This window comes from Rhinoderma darwinii, chromosome 1 (assembly GCF_050947455.1).
Source record: "Rhinoderma darwinii isolate aRhiDar2 chromosome 1, aRhiDar2.hap1, whole genome shotgun sequence".
Taxonomy (NCBI): domain Eukaryota; kingdom Metazoa; phylum Chordata; class Amphibia; order Anura; family Rhinodermatidae; genus Rhinoderma; species Rhinoderma darwinii.
Window position 1 is genome coordinate 33,513,027 of NC_134687.1, and position 20,125 is coordinate 33,533,151.

Sequence of the window (20,125 nt, forward strand, 5' to 3'; positions counted from 1 at the left end):
TTGCATACGTCTTGGCAGTGAAAGGGTTGATTCTGTGATGTTGTCAGGTGACGGGCACAGGCTGGCCAGTGTTTGAGTTCATTGAGGTGCCCACAAAGCCATTCTAAAAATTTGTGTAATAGTGGGAACTGTTGCGATGTGATGAGTGTTAGATGGCGTGCTAATGGGCTTTTTCATGTAGTGTGTGTGTGTGTGTGTGTGTGTGTGTGTGTGTGTGTGTGTGTGTGTATACATCGTACTGTACTATTCTGTATATCATGTGTAAACGTGCAAAATGTGATCTTGATGAAATGTATATCTGAATCATGAAATCTTCTACAGGAAATCAAATCACCTTTGGAACAAGTAATAACTGGTGTTTGTTTTCTTGTCTTTGTCCAGGGTAAGATAAGGTTGTGCTATGAATGGTGATTCAAATGCAGGGGTGGTGACTTCACCACCCCCAACTAATGCTCCACATAAAGAGAAGTATTTTGACCGCGTGGACGAGAACAACCCGGAGTACTTGAGAGAGAGAAACATGGCGCCCGACCTTCGCCAGGACTTCAACATGATGGAGCAGAAAAAGAGAGTCTCCATGATACTTCAGAGTCCGGTGAGTAATTCACGCTGCTGGCATGTTCTGGGATTCAGTCCAAACGCTGGCCACCATTTGACACGGGTGTTTGTCTTCTGAGCGGAAATACCTATTAAAGTTTAGAATTAGAAGCCTATTGAGCAAAGGATGTGTTATAGCTTGGGATAGAACTATTATTTGTACTCTAATGGGACCAGTGAAAATCAGAATAAGCACTGGTTAGAGGACTAGATTTGTAGCCATAAGTTGCTCCGTCGACCAATGAATGTCTTTATTTTACTGTCAAAGATGTGGAGTGAATTTTATCATTGTTCGAATACTGGGATGTAGACTAGACCCTGTTTATAGCTGGAAAGTAAATCTGGAATCCAAAGTATATTTAAATTAACGTGTTTGACCTCCTGCAGGTATTGGCTGTTGTGTGGCTTTTATTTTTCAGGTTAAATTGCTCTCGTTAAATGTTGGTGCATAAAGGTCGATCTGATGCCTATTCATCTCTGGAGACTTAAGGCCCTTTTTACACCGGGCGTTTATCGGGCAGACAAGCCTTCCTAGAAAGTTCGCTGTCTCGTTTACCCAGGGCAACTATCCGCAGATGAACGAGCAAACGCCTGTTCATCTGCTGATCATATCGTTTTAAAAAAACGGAGATATTGTTGGCAGCGCATCTCCCAGGGAGACATGCTGCCGATATGATGTATGGAAACGAGTGATCGGAGTAACGACCGCTCGTCCCCATACATAGCTCCGTGTGACCGGAGCTGTCTCGTTGATTGGCGCTGGTTTCACCTGCCAGAATTAGCCGGTGTAATGGGCTTCAGAGAACATGTTCCTATAGCAAGATAGTAGCCCTGCCGGGTGACTTCTATTTATTGAACGGAATATGCACTAAGTTTTTAGGGCTTTCCAATTACAAACCTTTTTTAAGAGTAAATATAGAGTTTATTTACACAGGTTTCTGCGGTGTAGGTAAGAACCTGTATTCACCACTGCCCAGTTCAGTTCTAATTATTTTTTTATTTCAGGCCTTTTGTGATGAACTGGAAACAATGATCCAAGACCAACTTAAAAAAGGAAAAAATCCAACTGGCTTGTTGGCACTACAACAGATAGCAGACTTCATGACCACAACAGTACCAAGTGTATACCCATCAGCTCCTCAAGGCGGGATGGCAGCACTAAACTTGAGTGAGTGTGCGTTACTGTTAGCCTGAAAAGTGAGGCGCTGAAATCCAAGTAATAGTAACTGTACCAGAGAATGGCATGGATTTGGATTTTGAAATGCAGTCCATTATGAGACTGTAACCTTATTAGATTTCTTTGATTTTAAGTATTTAGATGATGGAAATGTTCTTAATTAATTGCAGTAAGTAAAGGGCTATAAATTGACAGCTGACTTGAGGCCACTTCAAATCTCTGCATTGATACCTCACCAAAAGGCCTTGTTCACACCGTGTAGATTTTCTGTAGATGTTGCATGCATTTTTTTTAAGCCAAAACCAGGAACAGAACCTAAACAGAAAAAAATATATAAAAGGCTTCTAGGTCTGTTCTGGATCCAATTCTGGCTTTAGCTTTAATGCCTGCAAAATCTGCACTGTGTGAACAAGGCCTAAAGTGTTTGTCTTTACAGGCTACCTCACCAGGGTTTTATCCTATAGCTTTATAATATACTTCAATTGCACCACTAACATCACACTTACGGGTTACCGGTTCAGCTTTTTTTACACGTCATGTTTAATATATTGTGAACATGATTTGTTTTGTATTTCTCCCAAAAATAAAGTAGAAATTAAAGCAGATCTGTCTTCATACTATGCTGCCCTTCTATCAGGACAGGTCCACTCTCCTTTCAGTCAAAACAGAACAAAAAAAATATTGTGCCGTTTGGCTAATCGGAGTGATGAAATAATGCAGTGGACTCCCAGTTGAGTCCGGTGTATTCATGAAGTGCGCACACCCCCTCGCCTATCCCTGACCCTCTTGGCGCTGATTGATTGACTAGCTGCTGTCAATCTTTGTGGGAATTTTTTTTTTGCCATTTATTTATTTCAGTTACTTATATAGTGCCAACATATTCCACAGCGCTGTACAGAGGTCCTCTTTTACTGTCCCCATTGGGGCTAACAATCTAAATTCCCTATTGGTATGAGCAGCATAATCTGATAATAGATCCGCTTTAAAGAGAAACTCTAGTATAGGACTGCATTAGTTATTTTGCTGGGTGTCCCATGTTATGCAAAGTTTGCCCATGAATATGTTGTCTTATAAGCATGCATTTGACTGTGTGGTATTTTTACACTACTCCTATTTTGCATTGAATTTGCCAAGAAAATACTACACGTGATTGCATGGGTTCCTTATAAAGATCAAACATGCTTTCAGCAAGTGGCAATCAGAGTAGTCTGTTTTTGGTTTTTTTCAGTTCGGTTTCCTGCGTAGCACATTTTTCATTTTGCAGTATTGACAGACAAAGATATAGCAAGGTCACCTCATGAAATCTGTAACGGAGGGTAATTAGAGGCTGGTGGTATAAATTATGCAGTTTTGTCCATTTAGTAGAAGGGAAAAATTTCAAGACAAGGTTACAAACCTTTCCTAGATCATGCAAGCTGCAGCCTCAGTAAGTAATACAGATTGTATACTCTTTACTGCAATGTTTGTATATTTTTATGTTTAAAGGGGTTTTCCTAAATTATCACCTATCCACAGGATAGGTGATCATTTTCTGATTGCCTGGACACCCACCGATCAAGAGAATGACGTTCCCGAACACCACAATCCCCAATGCTCAACCGCAGTGAGAAATACACGGAGTGCAACGGCGGTCGAGCATGAGCGCTGCCAATCCTTTCAAGGTCTATGGGGATGATGGAAACAAACTAGTACAGCGCTTGGCTGTTTACGTCATTCTTACAGACCTTGAATGGAGTGGCAGCGCGTATGCTCGGCCGCCTTTCTATTCAGGCTCACCAGGGAGTGCAGTGAGCAGGATCTGGGGGTTTGGGACCCCCGTTCTCACGATTGTTGGGGGTCCCAGCGATCCGAAAATGATCACCTATCCTCTGGATAGCTGATAATTTTTTTTTTTTTAAATCAAACCAGTTTTTATTGATAATACAACATATATCATACATCTCATGTACATTAACTTGGTTCCAACCGTCAATACATTTTCAGTTTTGTACAACATATACAGTTATATGTATCATAACTCCCACTTCCCTCCATCCCAACTCCCCCCCCCGCAGTACCTCCTCCTTTCCCTGACTCATATAACCATTCTCTCTCCTGCCTCCTACTGATATATCCATACTTGCCTCCTGATCATTCCACCTTAAGGTGTATTCTACCTCCCTGCAGTGCCATAATTGTGTTCCCATTTTCCCCATTGCTTATCGTATTTGTGTATTGCCCCACGTTTTAGGTATATCCGATGTTCCAATGCCACCGTGTGATTAACGTATTCCACTAGCTCAGACACCTCCGGGGGATCCGCATTCAACCAATATTTTGCTATTAGTTTCCTAGCATGATACAAAACCTTTTTATGGCCAGTAATTCAGCTCCATCTCCTCCCTCCTCCCCCATGCAGCCCAACACATAAATCTTAGGTTCCAACGGAAAAACTCTTCCAAATACCCTCTCTACCATGCCTCCAACCTCCTTCCAGTAATCATTCAGCTTCGGACAACTCCAGAACATATGCTTTATGTCTGCCCCCTCAAACGAACACCTGGGACACTCCTGCGTTGGTCTGAGTCTCATTTGCATTAACACCTTAGGCGTCCTGTACACTCTATGTAGGAGAAAAAGTTGTGACCTCCTGTGTGCTACATTAATGGAGAGCATTTTGGGCGATTCCAGTATCTCCTCCCACTCATCATCAGTTATATTCCCCACATCCTCTTCCCATTTGCATCTGATCACCCCCATCGGATCTCCAAGGAATTTGGAAAGTAATGTACCATAGATCACAGAAATAATCCCTTTAGTGTCTTTTGCTCCCAATACCTGTTCCATCACTCCCATAGTAGAGCAGCCCAAATCCACCAATCTACCCTGGGCCTGCGCCGCATGCCGCAACTGGAGGTATTGATAAAACATCCGATGTGGGAGTCCGAACTCCTCCTGTAACTGTGAGAACAATTTGAGACTTCCCCCCTCATATACCTGGTATACATATCTGACCCCAGCTTGTTCCCACTCCTGAAAGCCGTCCAAGATATGGAATTCCCATAAGTATGGATTATCCCATAGAGGCATATAATTGGAGCACCCCGTAATGCCCAGTATTTTTTTGCATTCCCACCAGACCCTATGTATCAATAGCAAAGTCGGTTTCCCTTTCGCCTCCCTCCTCAGTTTATGAGACTCCATTGCCTCTAGTATATCCTCGCCCCGACTCAAATGATGCACCAGTTTCCCACTAGAGTCCCACTCTTCCCTATTCTTCCAACCTTTAAAATGTTGTGCTTGGGCTGCTAAGTAATATATCCACGCATTTGGAATAGCTAATCCTCCCTTTTCCGTTGGTAATTGTAATTTTTCCAATTTAATCCTGGGGATCCCCCTTTTCCACACTAAGTCCCTAAACAGATTATGTATTCTCCTGAACCAGTATTTAGGCAACCACACTGGGGCATTATGCACCACATAAAGAACCTGAGGCATCAGAATCATTTTAATCAGGTTTGCTCTTCCTAGCGCTGAAAGTGGTAGTCCAAGCCATATTCTGGTCTTATCTCTTAGTTTGTCCAATAATGGTTTCACATTCAGCGCAACAAAATCCTGCACCCTCGCCGAGACCTTAATCCCCAGATATTTAAATTCCTTAACACAAGGTACAGCAATTCCCCCCACCACCAGTGGCACCTCCAATGGTTTGAGTGGCAGCAATGTCGACTTACTCCAATTAATTTGAAGCCCTGAAAATTTGCCAAACCGTTCCAATATGGTCATTATCAACGGCAGTGACCGAACTATCTCTCCCAGGAATAGTAAAATATCATCCGCATATAATGCTATGCGTTCCTCCAGCTCCCCACATCGAAACCCCTCTATACCCGGATGTTGCCTTACCACGTTTGCCAGGGGTTCGATCGCTAGAGCGAATAATAGCGGGGAAAGTGGACATCCCTGACGCGTCCCCCTCTCTAGTCTAAAGGAATCTGACATCCGCCCATTGGCTCGAATCCTAGCCACCGGTTCCTTATACAGCAATTTTACCCATGTTATAAAATTATTCCCAAATCCGAACCGCTCCAAAACAGCCCACAGATACCCCCACTCCACACTATCAAATGCCTTAGCCGCGTCTAAGGACAACACTGCTCTACCCTGTGTATCTGCAGCCTCTGTCTGCAAATTCAAGAATAATCTTCTTAGATTAACTACTGTAGACCTTGATGGCATAAATCCCGACTGATCCGGGCCCACTATCTTAGTCACCACTCTTGTCAGCCTATTAGCCAGAACCTTTGCCAAAATTTTTACATCTGCAGACAGCAGGGATATTGGTCTATAAGAATCCGGCTGTGTTCGATCTTTCCCCTCTTTAGGAATGACTACTATTGCCGCTTCATACATAGTCTGTGGCAGTCGTCCCCTGGCAAAACTATCTTGGAACACCTCTAATAACTCCGGCAGAAGCTCCCCCCAATATGTTTTGTACATCTCTGTAGGTATACCATCCATGCCTGGAGCCTTTTCATTTGCCATAGAACTCACTGCTTCCTGCAATTCCTCCAATGTAATTGGCTCTTCCAGCCACTCTCTCTCCTCCTCCCCTAAGGTAACCCACTCCATTTCCTCTAGATAGTCTGTCAATAGATCTTCCGGATAATCTACCCTCGTACGATACAGCTCGGTATAGAAGGACTTCAACACATCCAGTATGTCCCCTGTTTCTCCAACCAGTGTCCCCTCTTTATCCTGCAATTGGTGGATGAACGCACCCTCCCGCTGAGGCCTAGCCATATTTGCCAACAGTCTGCCCGTCATTTCCCCCTCCTCATAATATTTTTGCTGCAAAAACAACCTTTTATTAGCTGCCTGTTCCAGTTGATGTTCCTTTAGTAATTTTAGGGCTACCTTCCACTGGGCCTTCGTTTCTGCTGTATTATTAGCTACATGAGTCTCCTCGGATAATGTCACCCTTTCCAGTAGATGTTTTCCCACCGGTCGTGATCTATTTTTAATGGTCGTGATTTCCCGGATATACACCCCTCTGATATTCGCCTTCATAGCATCCCAAAGTACTCCTGCAAGCTCGCAGTTATTATCTCCTCCCCCACTAGTCGTATCCAGAACGGATTTAGCCTCCAATGCAGTCTTAGCCCCCCTATCTGCGGACTAGTTCGAACTTTCAATATCATTGGGGAGTGATCAGACAGTGACCTTGGCAGATATTCCACCCCTTCCACACACTCAATCCCTAACCCGTTACTAAACATCAAATCTATTCTAGACAACGATCCATAAGTAGATGACACACAAGAATATTGCGTAGTAGAGGGCCACTTTGCCCGCCAAATATCCGTGTACCCCACCTCTATCATGTACTTCCCAAACCGCGTCAGAACAGCCTCACCTACCCCCCCCCCCCCCCCTTTTGGAAATTTATCACGTCTTATATCCATTACATTGTTGAAGTCTCCCATAAGTATAGTCGGGACCATCGGCCAACTAGCCAGCCTTTCCAACACTTCTCTTATTGGAACCACCGAGTATGGGGGAGGCACATACAGTACCACAATTATACATTCCCAATTAAACAACTTACAATGTACCCCTACATATCTGCCCTCTCCATCTCTAAAGGAAGCCAAACAGCAAAAAGTTACATCCCTATGAACCAGGAGACTAACCCCCCTTGAATATGTGGAATGATAGGAGTGAAAACTGTGTCTAATCCACACCCTATGTGCCTGCTGCACAGTATCAGCGGTAAGATGCGTTTCCTGTAGTCCCATCACTCCAGCAGACTGCCCTTTCAGAAAGTCAAATATAGCTCGCCGTTTTGTTGCCTCTCCCATACCTCTCACATTCCAGGACAAAAGATTTACCCTACCCCCCATCTATCCATTTTTTTTTATCTGACAGAGGCCATTACCCTTGAATCCAGTGCCAATCAGAGCGTACTGCATTTCCAACTCCCTTTCCCTCCAAAACATTCTCCTCCCTCCACCCCCCTCCCTAACCCGCCCAACATTCCAGAAACTTACCCTCCAAAGAGGGCCCGGGCTGATGAAGAAAACTCCACCAATGTGACTGTTCAGCTTCCCCTTTACACTGCAGAAACACATCTTTTCCCACAATATAAACCTGAGAACCACAAACCTCCCGCCACCTTACTACCATAGACACATAGCATTTTAGTGACTCCAACATCGTCAATTAACCTGACATCTGTCTTTCCTTCAGCATTATAAACATAGAGGCTGCAGCCCCAAATTAGAACAGTAAATAAAATGCAGAAAAAACAATGCCTTATTCCCCTGTGCGGCGCATCCTCCATTTTCATAGTAAGCAGAGTCCCCTCTTCAACCATCCACCTGATAATCCCGCAGCAGCTTCCTCTCGATTCTGACGAAGGCGATCCTCGTGACTGTCCAGCCATCTTAACGCATCTTTTGAGTTCTCAAAAAATTGTACAGATCCCAGCGCCGCAACTCGAAGTTTCGCCGGGTACAACATGGAGTATTGAACACGCAGATCCCTCAATCGTCGTTTGATATCCAGAAATTGCATCCTTCTTTTCTGGGCCTCTACAGAAAAATCCGGGTAAAATGACACTTTCACACCATTCACCCGTATATCCTGCTTTTCCCGGGCCTGGCGAAGAATTAAATCTCTGTCCTTATAATGAAGCAGCTTTACCAGCACAGGTCTTGGCGGCCGTCCAGGTGGACCCGGGCGAGTTGGTACTCTATGGGCTCTTTCCACCGCAAACAATGGTGTCAACGACTCCTTGCCAAACACCTCCAGTAACCATTTTTCGAAATAGGAATCCGGATTGGACCCTTCCACTTTTTCGGGTATTCCCACCATCCGTACGTTATTGCGACGTAAACGGTTCTCCAGGTCATCCGTTTTAGATAACAGATAAGTAACATCCACAGCTACCGCATTTACATCTCTCCTCATGGGCAGCATTCTGTCTTCCACATCACTGACTCTACCTTCCACCGCTGTTGTACGCTCCGACACCTTCTGCAGATCGTGCCGTATTATGGAAATATCCTCCTTTATTCCGCCCACCTGGCAAGTGAGTTTAGCTAGTGTGGCATTACATAGGCTTACCGCCGAAAAAACATCTGCCAACGTAGGCCCAGGCTTATTTGAATTGTGCGGGCCTCGATCCAGCCCTCCTCCTGAGCTGCCTGCAACATCTTCTCCATTCTCCTCCTCCTCCTCTGAGTCCACCTGTGCCCGCAGCGGTTCATATCTGGACCCGGTGCAGCCTGCCTGCTTTTTCCCTCCTCCTGTCATCTCTCCTCCAGCATCTGCCTTCACGGGTGTCTTTCTGGCAAAGCGCTCCAGTCGGGATGCCGCCGCCCCTCTCAAGTCTCTGCTCTCTGCCATCACGCACATGTCGGCGCCATCTTGTAATCCCAGCTCACCTTCCTCTGCCGCCTTAGACTTCCTTGAACGGGTCATTACAGCCTCCAGATTCTACAGAATATTGTCACCAGGTTCTCCTCCTTCTCCCCTCTCTGCACAGGTATGTCTTTGTTAGAGGAATTTAGCCACAGGATGAGTTTCAGGATATCGGCAGCGGGAGCTCCGGTTCCTGCGTCCGCTCACATCTGCCGCTAAGCCACGCCCCCCTAGCTGATAATTTAGGATTCTGGAAATCCCTTTAGTACGGTGTATAAAGCCCATGTATTTGATTTCAGGCTTAGGAATGGTAACTCCCGTGAACGATCTTAGAGGATCCGACTCGATTGCCTATGAAAAAGGAGAGAAATTGCTCAGATGTAAGCTAGCAGCTTTTTATCGTTTAGCAGATTTGTTTGGATGGTCTCAACTAATCTACAATCACATTACTGTAAGTATCAAATTATTATTAGTGTGGTTACTGACTGAGCTCTGACTCTGTTTGCACACGGTGGATCCTTGCAGGTTAGATCAAGTAATGATAAAGATTATAGAATTTCTACTATATTAAAAAGAAAAAAAAAAAGTTTGTTCATTTCCTTTTGACCTTGTCACGCCTTTTTAAGGAGTACACGTGCATTAACATTCAATGAGTGAATAAATTGATAGCAATAGATCTAGAAATATCCATGTCATAACATGGAGCGCTGCCAACATCGCTTTTAAGAGCAAAGTCCTCATTGCATCTGACTTGCTCTTGTTTTGCTATGAAGACCTTAAAGGGTAACTAAACGTTCGACAAACTTCTGACCTATCATAGTGTTATTTCAGAAGTTTGATTGGTGAGGGTCCGAGCATGAAGACCCCCAACAATCGCTAAATTTCTATTCGGCTTTTTCCGGAAAGCGGATATATCGGAGTACGGGCTCATAGACTTTCTGTTGAGTCCGTACATTGATTTCCATAAGAAGCCGAACAGACACGAATCAACTCAGCGCACACACGAGCGCTTCTGCTGCTTAGTTTTAGCGATTGGTGGGGGTCTCCGTGCTCGGACCCCCACCAATCAAACTTCTGACATAACACTGACATGTCAGAAGTTTGTCAAACGTTAAGTTACCCTTTAAGTTCTTTGTAAAGAGCCGATCTAGTTCATTCTGCGGTCACACAAGACCCCTAATAAAGACTTGTCCTCACTATATTATGCATGCGCTGTAATTAACTCTCACTTTTCTTCTGTTTCCTGTAACTTTAGCTCCATTTGTCTTTCCTCTAATTAGTGTGATCTGTTAATCTTAGGATGTTTTTGTACTGTCTAGGGCTCATTCAGACGAGCGAATATGTAGTCGATGTGACGGCCGTTAAAACAACGGCTGTCACACGGACTCATGTACTTCAATGGAGCCATTCACACGACCGTTGTTTCAAGCGAGCGTGTAAAGGGTCAGGGAAAAAATAGGACATGTCCTATTTTACTGTGTCACGCATCCGGATCCGTGGCAATACGCCCTGCGCAGGTGCACTTCGGACATGCAAAACTGCCGTTTTTCAGGTAAGAGGTTAGCCGGAGGTTAGCTACTCGTCTGAATGTAGCCTTATTGTATATCTATAGTATCTGCTCGCCTTAGGGTTAGTATGGTGTTTGCTCAGCAAGCCCTATGTCTCTGCTGTTAAAACTCACCGGAATTCACAGGAATTTAAAGCAAAGTAGAGATGAAATGTACAAATTATTATTATTTTTTTATGCAGAAAATCCACTTTTTATTCCTTTTTTTTTTTTCTTCTGTAAAACGGAAGGTTTTAACAGAGAAACGCAACTCAATATTTATTGCCCAGGTTCTGCAGTTTTTAGAAATATCCCACGTGTGGTCCTAGTGTGCTAATGAACTGAATAACCGGCCTCAGAAGCAGAGGAGTGGATTTTGGGGCCTCATTTTTATTAGAATATATTTTAGGCACCATGTCAGGTTTTAAGAGGTTTTGTGGTGCCAGAACACTGGAATTCCCCCAAAAGTGACCCCATTTGGCAAACTACACCATTCAAGGAACTTATCGAGGGGTAAAGTGAGCATTTAGACACCACTGGGGTTTTGTGCAAATGAAAATATAATTTTTCTGATCAAAGTTTTTAATTTTGACAAGGAATAAAGGAGAAAAAGCACCCCAACAATTCAAATTCTCCAAATTACGGCAATACCCCATATGTGGTCATAAACTGCTGGTTGGACAAACGGCAGGGCTCAGAAAGGCAGGAGAGCTATTTGGTTTGTAGATTTTGCTGGATTGGTTTCTGGGCGCCATGTCGTGTTTTCAGAGCTTTGGAGGTACCAGTACAGGGGAAACTCCTTAAAAGTGACCCCATTTTGGAATCTAGACCCCTTGAGGAATTCATTGTAGTTTTCATGGGGTGCATGCGACTTTTTGATCAGTGTGGTGACTAAAAGACAGCAATTCTACGATTTTGTTTTTTTTTAAATTCCTTTTTGTTTTTGTTTTTTACAGCGTTCACCGTGCGCTATAAATGACACATTCACTTTATTCTGTGGTCTGATACGATTACGGTGATACTATGTTTATAGTTTTTCCTTTTTTTTTATGTCTTATGGCGTTTGCACAATACAATACTTTTTATTTAAAAAAATCTACATTTTGTGTTGCCATAACTTTATTTTTATTTTTTTTTCCATCAAGAAAGCTGAATTTTTTTGCTTAACGAACTGTAGTTTCTATCTGTACCGTTTTTGGGTACATGCGACTCTTTGATCTTTTTATTCCATTTTTTGGGAGTTGACGTGACCAAAAAATTGTGACTCTGGTATGGTTTATTTTCTTTTACAGCATTCACCGCGCGGGATAAATAACGAAATAATTTTGTAGTTCAGGCCGTTATGGTGGTGGCGATGCCAATTATGTATAGTTTTTATTGTTTTTTTTTTATAAAGATTTATCAGGGAAAAAGGGGGATTTTTACTTTTAGAGTTATGAACTTTTATTTGATACAACTTTTTATTTATTACTTTTTTTTGTGTCCCACTAGGCCCATATAATGCACTACATGTGTAGTGTATTAGAGCTGTCAGCTACTCACTGACAGCAAGCATAATGAGTCACGACTTTAAGACCCACTAGTCTTTCGTAGATGGCATAGCCGGAGGCCATTGTTAGGCCTCCGGTTGCCATAGCAACCATCTCCGCCTGCGATTGTTTTAATCCCTAAGAAGCCGTGATCGCTATTGAACAAGGCTTTTAAGGGGTTAATCAGCGGGGTCCACCGCGATCGGTCCCCACTGAAGGAGCTGCGGCAACTGTTGTACGAGACCGTGGTTGTCGCAGCTCCTGTATGTGTCGGAGGGGGGTTGGAATGGCCGTTCCTCATGTCAAGGTACGATTAGGTCACGATGAGCGCGAACAAACCTAATCATCACCTAATAAGTACGTCCAGGAGCGACATTGCTCTGATTGGTCCGTGAATTTTCAATCGGATCGATCGCCGACCCGGGACTGCTCTCGTTGGTCTTGGGCCGGCTAGCGGTGATGGTCTGTGACGGCTGTCATCACAGCTCTGTCCCCGCGCACTAAGGCACGGTGACTGTTTGATGCCATGACTAATCTATTCATGCTACTGCTGCTGATTTTTCTCCATACGCTCCCCCTGCTACTATTACTGTGCATGACACTGTGAATATACTTGGTCTCATATTTGCGACGCTGGCCATGTGCCGTAAGTATAAGCTCTGAATGCTCAATAACTGGTTAAAGTGAGCTAATAAGTGGCGTCACGCTGAAATCTCGGATCAGTAGGCAGGGCAGAATAAATATCTGACTGATGCGCTTTAAAGAGGCTCTGTCACCAGATTCTCAAACCCCTATCTCCTATTGCATGTGATCGGTGCTGCAATGTAGAGAACAGTAACGTTTTTTTTTTGTTTGTTTTTTTTTAAACTTTCATTTTTGGCCAAGTTATGAGCACTTTTATATATATATATATATATATATATATATATATATATGCAAATGAGTTTTGAAATGGACAACTGGGCGTCATGTGTACTCAGAATTCTGACACTTCTGAATCTTTTCTGTGAGATTCAGCAAGCCGCGCATAATCTCGCGAGATTACGAGGTAAACGAGATTGTTTCCCTTGCTGGAAATCTCACAGGATTCAGAAGTGTCAGGATTGTGAATACACATGGCGTCCAGGCTGGAGGTCATGTGTATTCATTATCAGGACGCTTGTGTATGTGGCTGCACATCGTTCTAGTAAGAACACTATGTGCTGTGTAAATGAATGGAGAGGAGTGCATGATGCTGATTGGTCACTGATTCGTCAGCATCATACACTTCTATCCACAACGCCCAGTTAGTAAAGCAAGTAAACACACCCAGTTAAAAACACAATACACGCCCAGTTAAAAACACAATACACGCCCAGTTAAAAACACAATACACGCCCAGTTAAAAACACAATACACGCCCAGTTAAAAACACAATACACGCCCAGTTAAAAACACAATACACGCCCAGTTAAAAACACAATACACGCCCAGTTAAAAACACAATACACGCCCAGTTAAAAACACAATACACGCCCAGTTAAAAACACAATACACGCCCAGTTAAAAACACAATACACGCCCAGTTAAAAACACAATACACGCCCAGTTAAAAACACAATACACGCCCAGTTAAAAACACAATACACGCCCAGTTAAAAACACAATACACGCCCAGTTAAAAACACAATACACGCCCAGTTGGACATACGAATAAAAACACGCCCAGTTGGACATACGAATAAAAACACGCCCAGTTGGACATTTCAAAGCTCATTTGCATATATATATAAAATAGCTCATAACTTGGCCAAAAATGAATGTTTTTAAAAAACAAAACAAACGTTACTGTTCTCTACATTGCAGCGCCGATCACATGCAATAGGAGATAGGGATTTGAGAATCTGGTGACAGAGCCTCTTTAAGCGATTCAGACACGTGGTAAAATGTCATTGGATTCCTGCTAGTCACTAAATGCATGTGACCTGATGTTTTATGTCTGATGCAGGTCAGAGCGAGTTCAGAGCAAGAATACTTCCTAATTGTTCCCTTCGGACTCCTCTACAGTGAAGTTACTGCCTCTAGTTTGGTAAGTTTAATCTTTAGACTCCATTAACATCCAAGAAGTTTGTTTTTTCTTGTGTGTACCTCCCCCCCCTCTACCCTCCCCCACACTTGCTTAGGCCTCCGACCCTTTTTTTTTAAACCTGGGCGTTGCATAGCTTGGTTTTCTGCTTCATTAAGCTATACAGTAGACCTATTTATTGGATGGTATGGGGGAGGGTATAAATGTCGCATTTATTTTTACAATAAATCTCTGAATTTAACTGACACTTTTTTTTTTTTTTTTTTTTTTTTTTAAGTTTAAGAATCAAAATATTCAATATTGCAATGAATTAATACGTTGTATGTTTTAGGTAAAAATCAATCTTCAAGGTGACATAGTGGACCGTGGCAGTACAAACCTAGGAGTGAATAAAGCTGGGTTCACACTGCATTCTGCTATTTATGCAGCCCGACCTGATGTGAAATGCATTGTCCATATCCATACCCCGGCTGGAGCTGCGGTGAGTATGGAGAGCAGGCGTCTCCTAATATACCTCTAAACTATCTTCTCTCTAGCTCTGTTTTATATTCGTGTAATATTTCTTGCTCTTCGTGTGGAATGCAGATAAGTGAGTTTTATTCTGACGTCCCAGGCTGCTATTCCTCGTGACTGCTTAGAAGCTATTTTGGGGGAATTTATTAAGATTGGCATTTCATATGCCAGTCTTAATCTAACGAGCACTGGCATAGTCAATTAGGCGCATCTGTCCTTGTGCCAGAAAGTCAAATCTGCACTAGCTATGAGGAGTAGATTTGTCCTACAATTTACACAAATTTCAGGCGTAAATCACAGTAAATTTGTCAGGCCGCTGGTGGCCACCCCTTCAGCGAAGTCCCATCCACAATTTGATAGTGCCGCAAACGCTAAATGGGCAAAAAGTAAGTTTTTCTTTTTTCGTTTTTTTTTTAAAGCAAATTTCAATTTGTTGCAGCGTTTTGCTTTTTTGACATGGAACTTTTGAATTCCTTTGTATAGGTGTTTCACTTAATCCTAGAGACACTGAATTGGTTGTTTTAGTTAAAGGGATATTCCTACCTTCCGGCATCTTTTGGCATATCCACAGGTTATGCTATAAATGTCTGCTAGATGTGGGTCCCAGCTCTGGAACGGCAATTATCTCTCTAGAAGGGGGCCTTCTCACACGGTCGCTCGGCTCTGGTTACGGGGTAGCCAGGGGTACAGAAACTGGCTGAAACCCAGCGGCAGAAGGTAGGGCGAGGATCAGGGGGCCCCATTCTAGATATAGAAGTGGGTCTAACAGGGACTTGTGCCTCTCGGACGTTTATAGCCTTTCCTGGGGATATGCTGTGATTCTCTGAGATGGGAATACCCCTTTTAAGGCAACTCTTAAACCTACTTAAGACCTTATCGCAATGATGTAAAAGTCTTGAGTTTAATCAGGAAACTTGAGGCTTTTCTAATAAAGTTTTAACAGTAATGGCTCATTCATAGGCCATATTCTGGCTCTGTACAACCTCAGAGTACGGATCCTTCTGTACCTCCGTATGGCTCCGATTTCAAACAAATCCGATGGAAGACAAATCATGACCTGCTTCATTAGATTCCATATGTACGGAGGTATTCTGCACCTTTCAAGATTCACTGACCACTACGTTAAAGGGGTTGTCCAGGTACGGGACAGTTTTTTATAATAATGACTTATCCACAGGATAGGTCATTGATATATGATCAGTGGGTGTCCGACACCTGGACCGGGCACCGGATGTTATGTTAAGCGTTCAAGTGTACGAAGCCACCTGCTTCTGGTAATGAACCAACTCTGCTCCTATTCACTTGAATAGGAGCAGAGATGCAGCACGGCTGCTATAGTGTGGCTGGAGCCGTCTGCTTCTGGCACGGACCTCTGGGAGTCAGAACCCCACCGGTCCTATACTGATTACCTAATAGCTCATCAATATGAAAAAGTGCCCCCGGCCTAGACGAGCCCTTTATGGTTTTGATATAATCTATGCTGTATTTATGGGACAAATATATATATATATATATATATATATATATATATAAACAATTTCTGTAATTTTCCCTACAAGGTGTCTGCCATGAAATGTGGCTTACTGCCACTATCTCCAGAAACCCTGTGTCTAGGGGAGATGGCTTATCATGACTATCACGGCATACTGGTTGATGAGGAGGAGAAAGTACTAATACAGAAAAACTTGGGTCCAAGAAGCAAAGTGAGTATTTGTTTTAATCTCCTCATTATAAACACAATATTCAGTACCTTATGATTTTGCTACTGGTTTTAATTCTTTATATTTTAAGGTACTTATTCTCCGAAATCATGGACTCGTAGCTATGGGAGAAACTGTTGAAGAGGCTTTTTATTTTATCCACAACCTTGTGTCTGCCTGTGAGATTCAGGTAATTACTTAGGAAGCTTTTATAGGTTGGATATCTGAGAATTGACTAAATGATGAAGCGTTAAGGAGCTGCTGTACATTTATAGGAAACATGAATGGTCCATGTTAAAAATCTGCTTTTGTTTTATTTGCACGCCCTAGATAATGTAGCATAGATTTATTTACACCCGGTGTTAAGAGAACCTGATGGCTATCCTGGCAAGTTTGATTTAGTAATTGATTGTTTTCCCAATAAATTAACTATTCTGGAGCATCTTTCCTTAGAACTCTACGTTCCTAAAAATTGACAACTAGGTGTTACCAGTTTGGGGTGTGTCCCTACAGTGACACTGTCCAATCAGTGCTCACAGTCTCAGTCTATGTAGGGACATGCCTCTGACCATTGGAATGGGGACACCCAGTTGTCAATTTATTTATACATTTCTAGGAGGATTAACAGAGGAACGGCAAAAGGCAGAATTAGAAGAAAAAATGCTCCAGTACAAGTATTCACTAAAACAGACATGTCAGGAGAGCAGATAAGGCATTCTTTAATCGAAGTAATGAAAACCATATTTAAGATGTATTTTATATTCTCTGTATATTGTATCACATGCGAACACAAATATTCTATTGCTTTAGGTGCGCACCCTAGCAAGTGCAGGGGGACCAGACAACTTGGTACTATTAGACCCTGGAAAATACAAAAAGTCTCGTTCACCTGAGTCACCGTCTGGCGATGCAGTTACACATCCTAAGTGGCTTGTTGGGGAGCAAGAATTTGAAGCCCTCATGCGAATGTTGGATAACTTGGTGAGCAAAGTAGTAAAATACCATCAATAACATTTGTAATAAAGATCTTTTTAGCCCCCTTCACACAGGGTTGTTTTTTCTTTTTTTTGTCGTTTTAAAATGCAAGTAAAAAAAACACTTCGAAGTGTCTTTAGTGGCAAATATATATGTGTGTGTGTGTGTGTGTGTGTGTGTGTGTGTGTGTGTGTGTGTGTGTGTGTGTGTGTGTGTGTGTATATATATATATATAATGTGTGTATATATATATATATATATATATATATACACACAAAAATGCCATACCGTCCGAGTCCCGTCAGTGATCTGAGGAAAGATGGGACATGGTCTATCTTTCCTCGGATCGGAGACTCAGCCAGTTTTTCACTGACCCGATTCACCCGCTAAAGGGTCCGTGAAGACTATCGGATGCCGTCAAAAAACGGCCCGGGTGACACAACGGTCGTGTGCATGAGGCATAATTCCTTCTATCACAGCAGCTCTGATCCCAACGCCCGGTGAAGATGCATTTGAACAAAAATGCATTCCCTGGACGGAGTTCCACAGCTGTAGTACTTTGTATACATCAAACTTCCATCATATACATCTATTTTCTAGTGACGTTTGCATTTAATTCACACGAGCGTGACTGATTTGCGCACGTAAAAAACGCAGCGGTTTTCCTACATTTCATGTCCATGTTCCATCAGTGTGCGTTGCATATTGGCATCGGTGTGGTTTGCGTGTGGCATGTTTTTCAAGTCCATGAAAGCGCTTTTTTTTTTTTTTTTTAACTTTATTTCTCGGCCTTGATTTGTAACTGATGCATGAAACACGCAGCACATGGATGTCGTCCATGTGGGGTCCATGGTTTTCATGCACCCTCCGGCTTCAATGGGCGACTAGGTGCGCAAAAACACACCAATATAGGACATGCAGTGAGTTTCACGCAACCGACACACGCTGCGTGAAAACTTGTGCATGTCTGAATAGCCCCATTGAAATGAATTGGTCCGTGTGCTGTGAGTTATATCAACGCACAGCACACGGAGTAGGAGCACGCTCGTCTGAGCCCTTACAGTCCTGGTATAGTGGTTTTTATCTTGCCAGATCTGTTGACATTTTAATTCATTTTTTTTTTTCAAGTGATGGTTCCCATTTTGACCATTAATACATAAAATGAGATGGATATTAGCGTGGCACGTGGAAACGGCTGCATAAAACTCACTGTGTTAATGTTTAACGCAGGAAAATGATTGTCTGAGAACCATATAACAACTGTCCACTTAGACCATTATAAATCTGTGACGTTATTCAGTCAGCAGAAACTAGTAATTGTTCTAAGGACCAATGATCAGCATGTCTGGGTAACTAAAGCGCAGATTACACGCTGAAAAAATTGGAATTGGCTTCAAATGGAATGCAACATGGTGGTGATTTCCCCCCCCCCCCCCCTCTTATTTGCCTGTATATGAGTAGCATTTTTTTCTAATAGGTGTATAATTTATTTTTCAAATAATTGTAGTTCTTTTCTATTCTTTTTATTACTTCATAGGGATACAGAACTGGCTACCCCTATAGATGTCCTGCCCTGCGAGATAAGGCCAAAAAGTACAGTGACGTTGAGATCCCAGCCAGCGTCACTGGCTATTCCTTTGGCAGTGATGGTGACTCAGGCACGTGTTCTCCTCTCAGGCACAGTTTTCAGAAACAGCAACGTGAGAAGACAAAGTGGCTGAACTCTGGTAGAACAGATGAAGCCTCCGATGAAGGGCAGAACGGAGGCAGCCCCAAGTTGAAGACTAAGGTGTGGACGAACATTACACACGATCACGTGAAACCCTTGCTGCAGTCTCTCTCGTCCGGTGTCTGCGTGCCAAGCTGTATAACCAACTGCTTGGTCTGTGCCTACCTTACTGTTCATAGTTGATATAGAGCAACCTGAGGTGACTGGCACTTGGAAGCTTTTGGAATACTTTAGTGGGATTCCTTCATATGCTGGGCATTTCCCAAATCTCTATTAGTTCGCTGTCATTTTTAGTGCAGTGGAGAAGTCTGTAGAAAAATGTTTGTCTGCTGGAAACTGCCTAAGACTATAGTTCTGATATTCTCTCCTCTCTATCCTATTTTCAATACTATAAATTGATACTAACTGAATCTAAAATTTTGCTAAATATATAGTAACATTAACACTTATGCCTTTATAATTTATTAATCTCTTAAGCAGTTTACTTTGCTAACCTGTGTTAACGGTAGTCGATCTTCCTCCCTTTACTTTCTCCATTTCTGCTGTGTTCAATTGCGTGTGTTTTCCCAAAGCTTTCAAGTTCCTCGTGCCAGCCTCCTTTTGCATGAAACGTTGCATGCCAGTAGATGGCCATAAATGACAACTGACAGTAGATGTTGGGTGCGGCATAACTAAAGTGCAGCTCCAGCCCTCGGCCAGCACTTAACTACAGATACTGCCGTAAGGTACATTTTTATATAGAGCTTTAATATCTTCATGGATGATTTTAGTCTGTAAAGATCAATTTGTTTTGGGTTTCTCACCAAAATAAAGTAGGAATACCCCTTTAATTTCTATCTTATATAAAGTGATGTCGTATCTCTATCATATGCCATTCATTTATGATCAGT

General features: G+C 42.7%; 1 protein-coding gene across 11 annotated transcripts in view; it reads left to right on the plus strand.

The window, feature by feature from the left end:
* The window catches only part of ADD1 (adducin 1), a 104,107-nt gene that overhangs the window by 54,794 nt on the left and 29,188 nt on the right, over positions 1-20,125 (plus strand). For 6 of the 11 annotated variants that reach the window (XM_075857288.1, XM_075857297.1, XM_075857244.1 and 3 more), the window contains exons 2-10: positions 382-595; positions 1,603-1,765; positions 9,478-9,629; positions 14,241-14,321; positions 14,650-14,799; positions 16,391-16,534; positions 16,623-16,721; positions 17,342-17,512; positions 19,044-19,388. In XM_075857288.1, the coding sequence (XP_075713403.1) occupies positions 401-595; positions 1,603-1,765; positions 9,478-9,629; positions 14,241-14,321; positions 14,650-14,799; positions 16,391-16,534; positions 16,623-16,721; positions 17,342-17,512; positions 19,044-19,388 (1,500 nt within the window). In that variant the 5' untranslated portion in view covers positions 382-400. The remainder of the gene's footprint in view (positions 1-381; positions 596-1,602; positions 1,766-9,477; positions 9,630-14,240; positions 14,322-14,649; positions 14,800-16,390; positions 16,535-16,622; positions 16,722-17,341; positions 17,513-19,043; positions 19,389-20,125) is intronic. The other 5 variants (XM_075857325.1, XM_075857335.1, XM_075857253.1 and 2 more) reach the window with 1 other exon arrangement.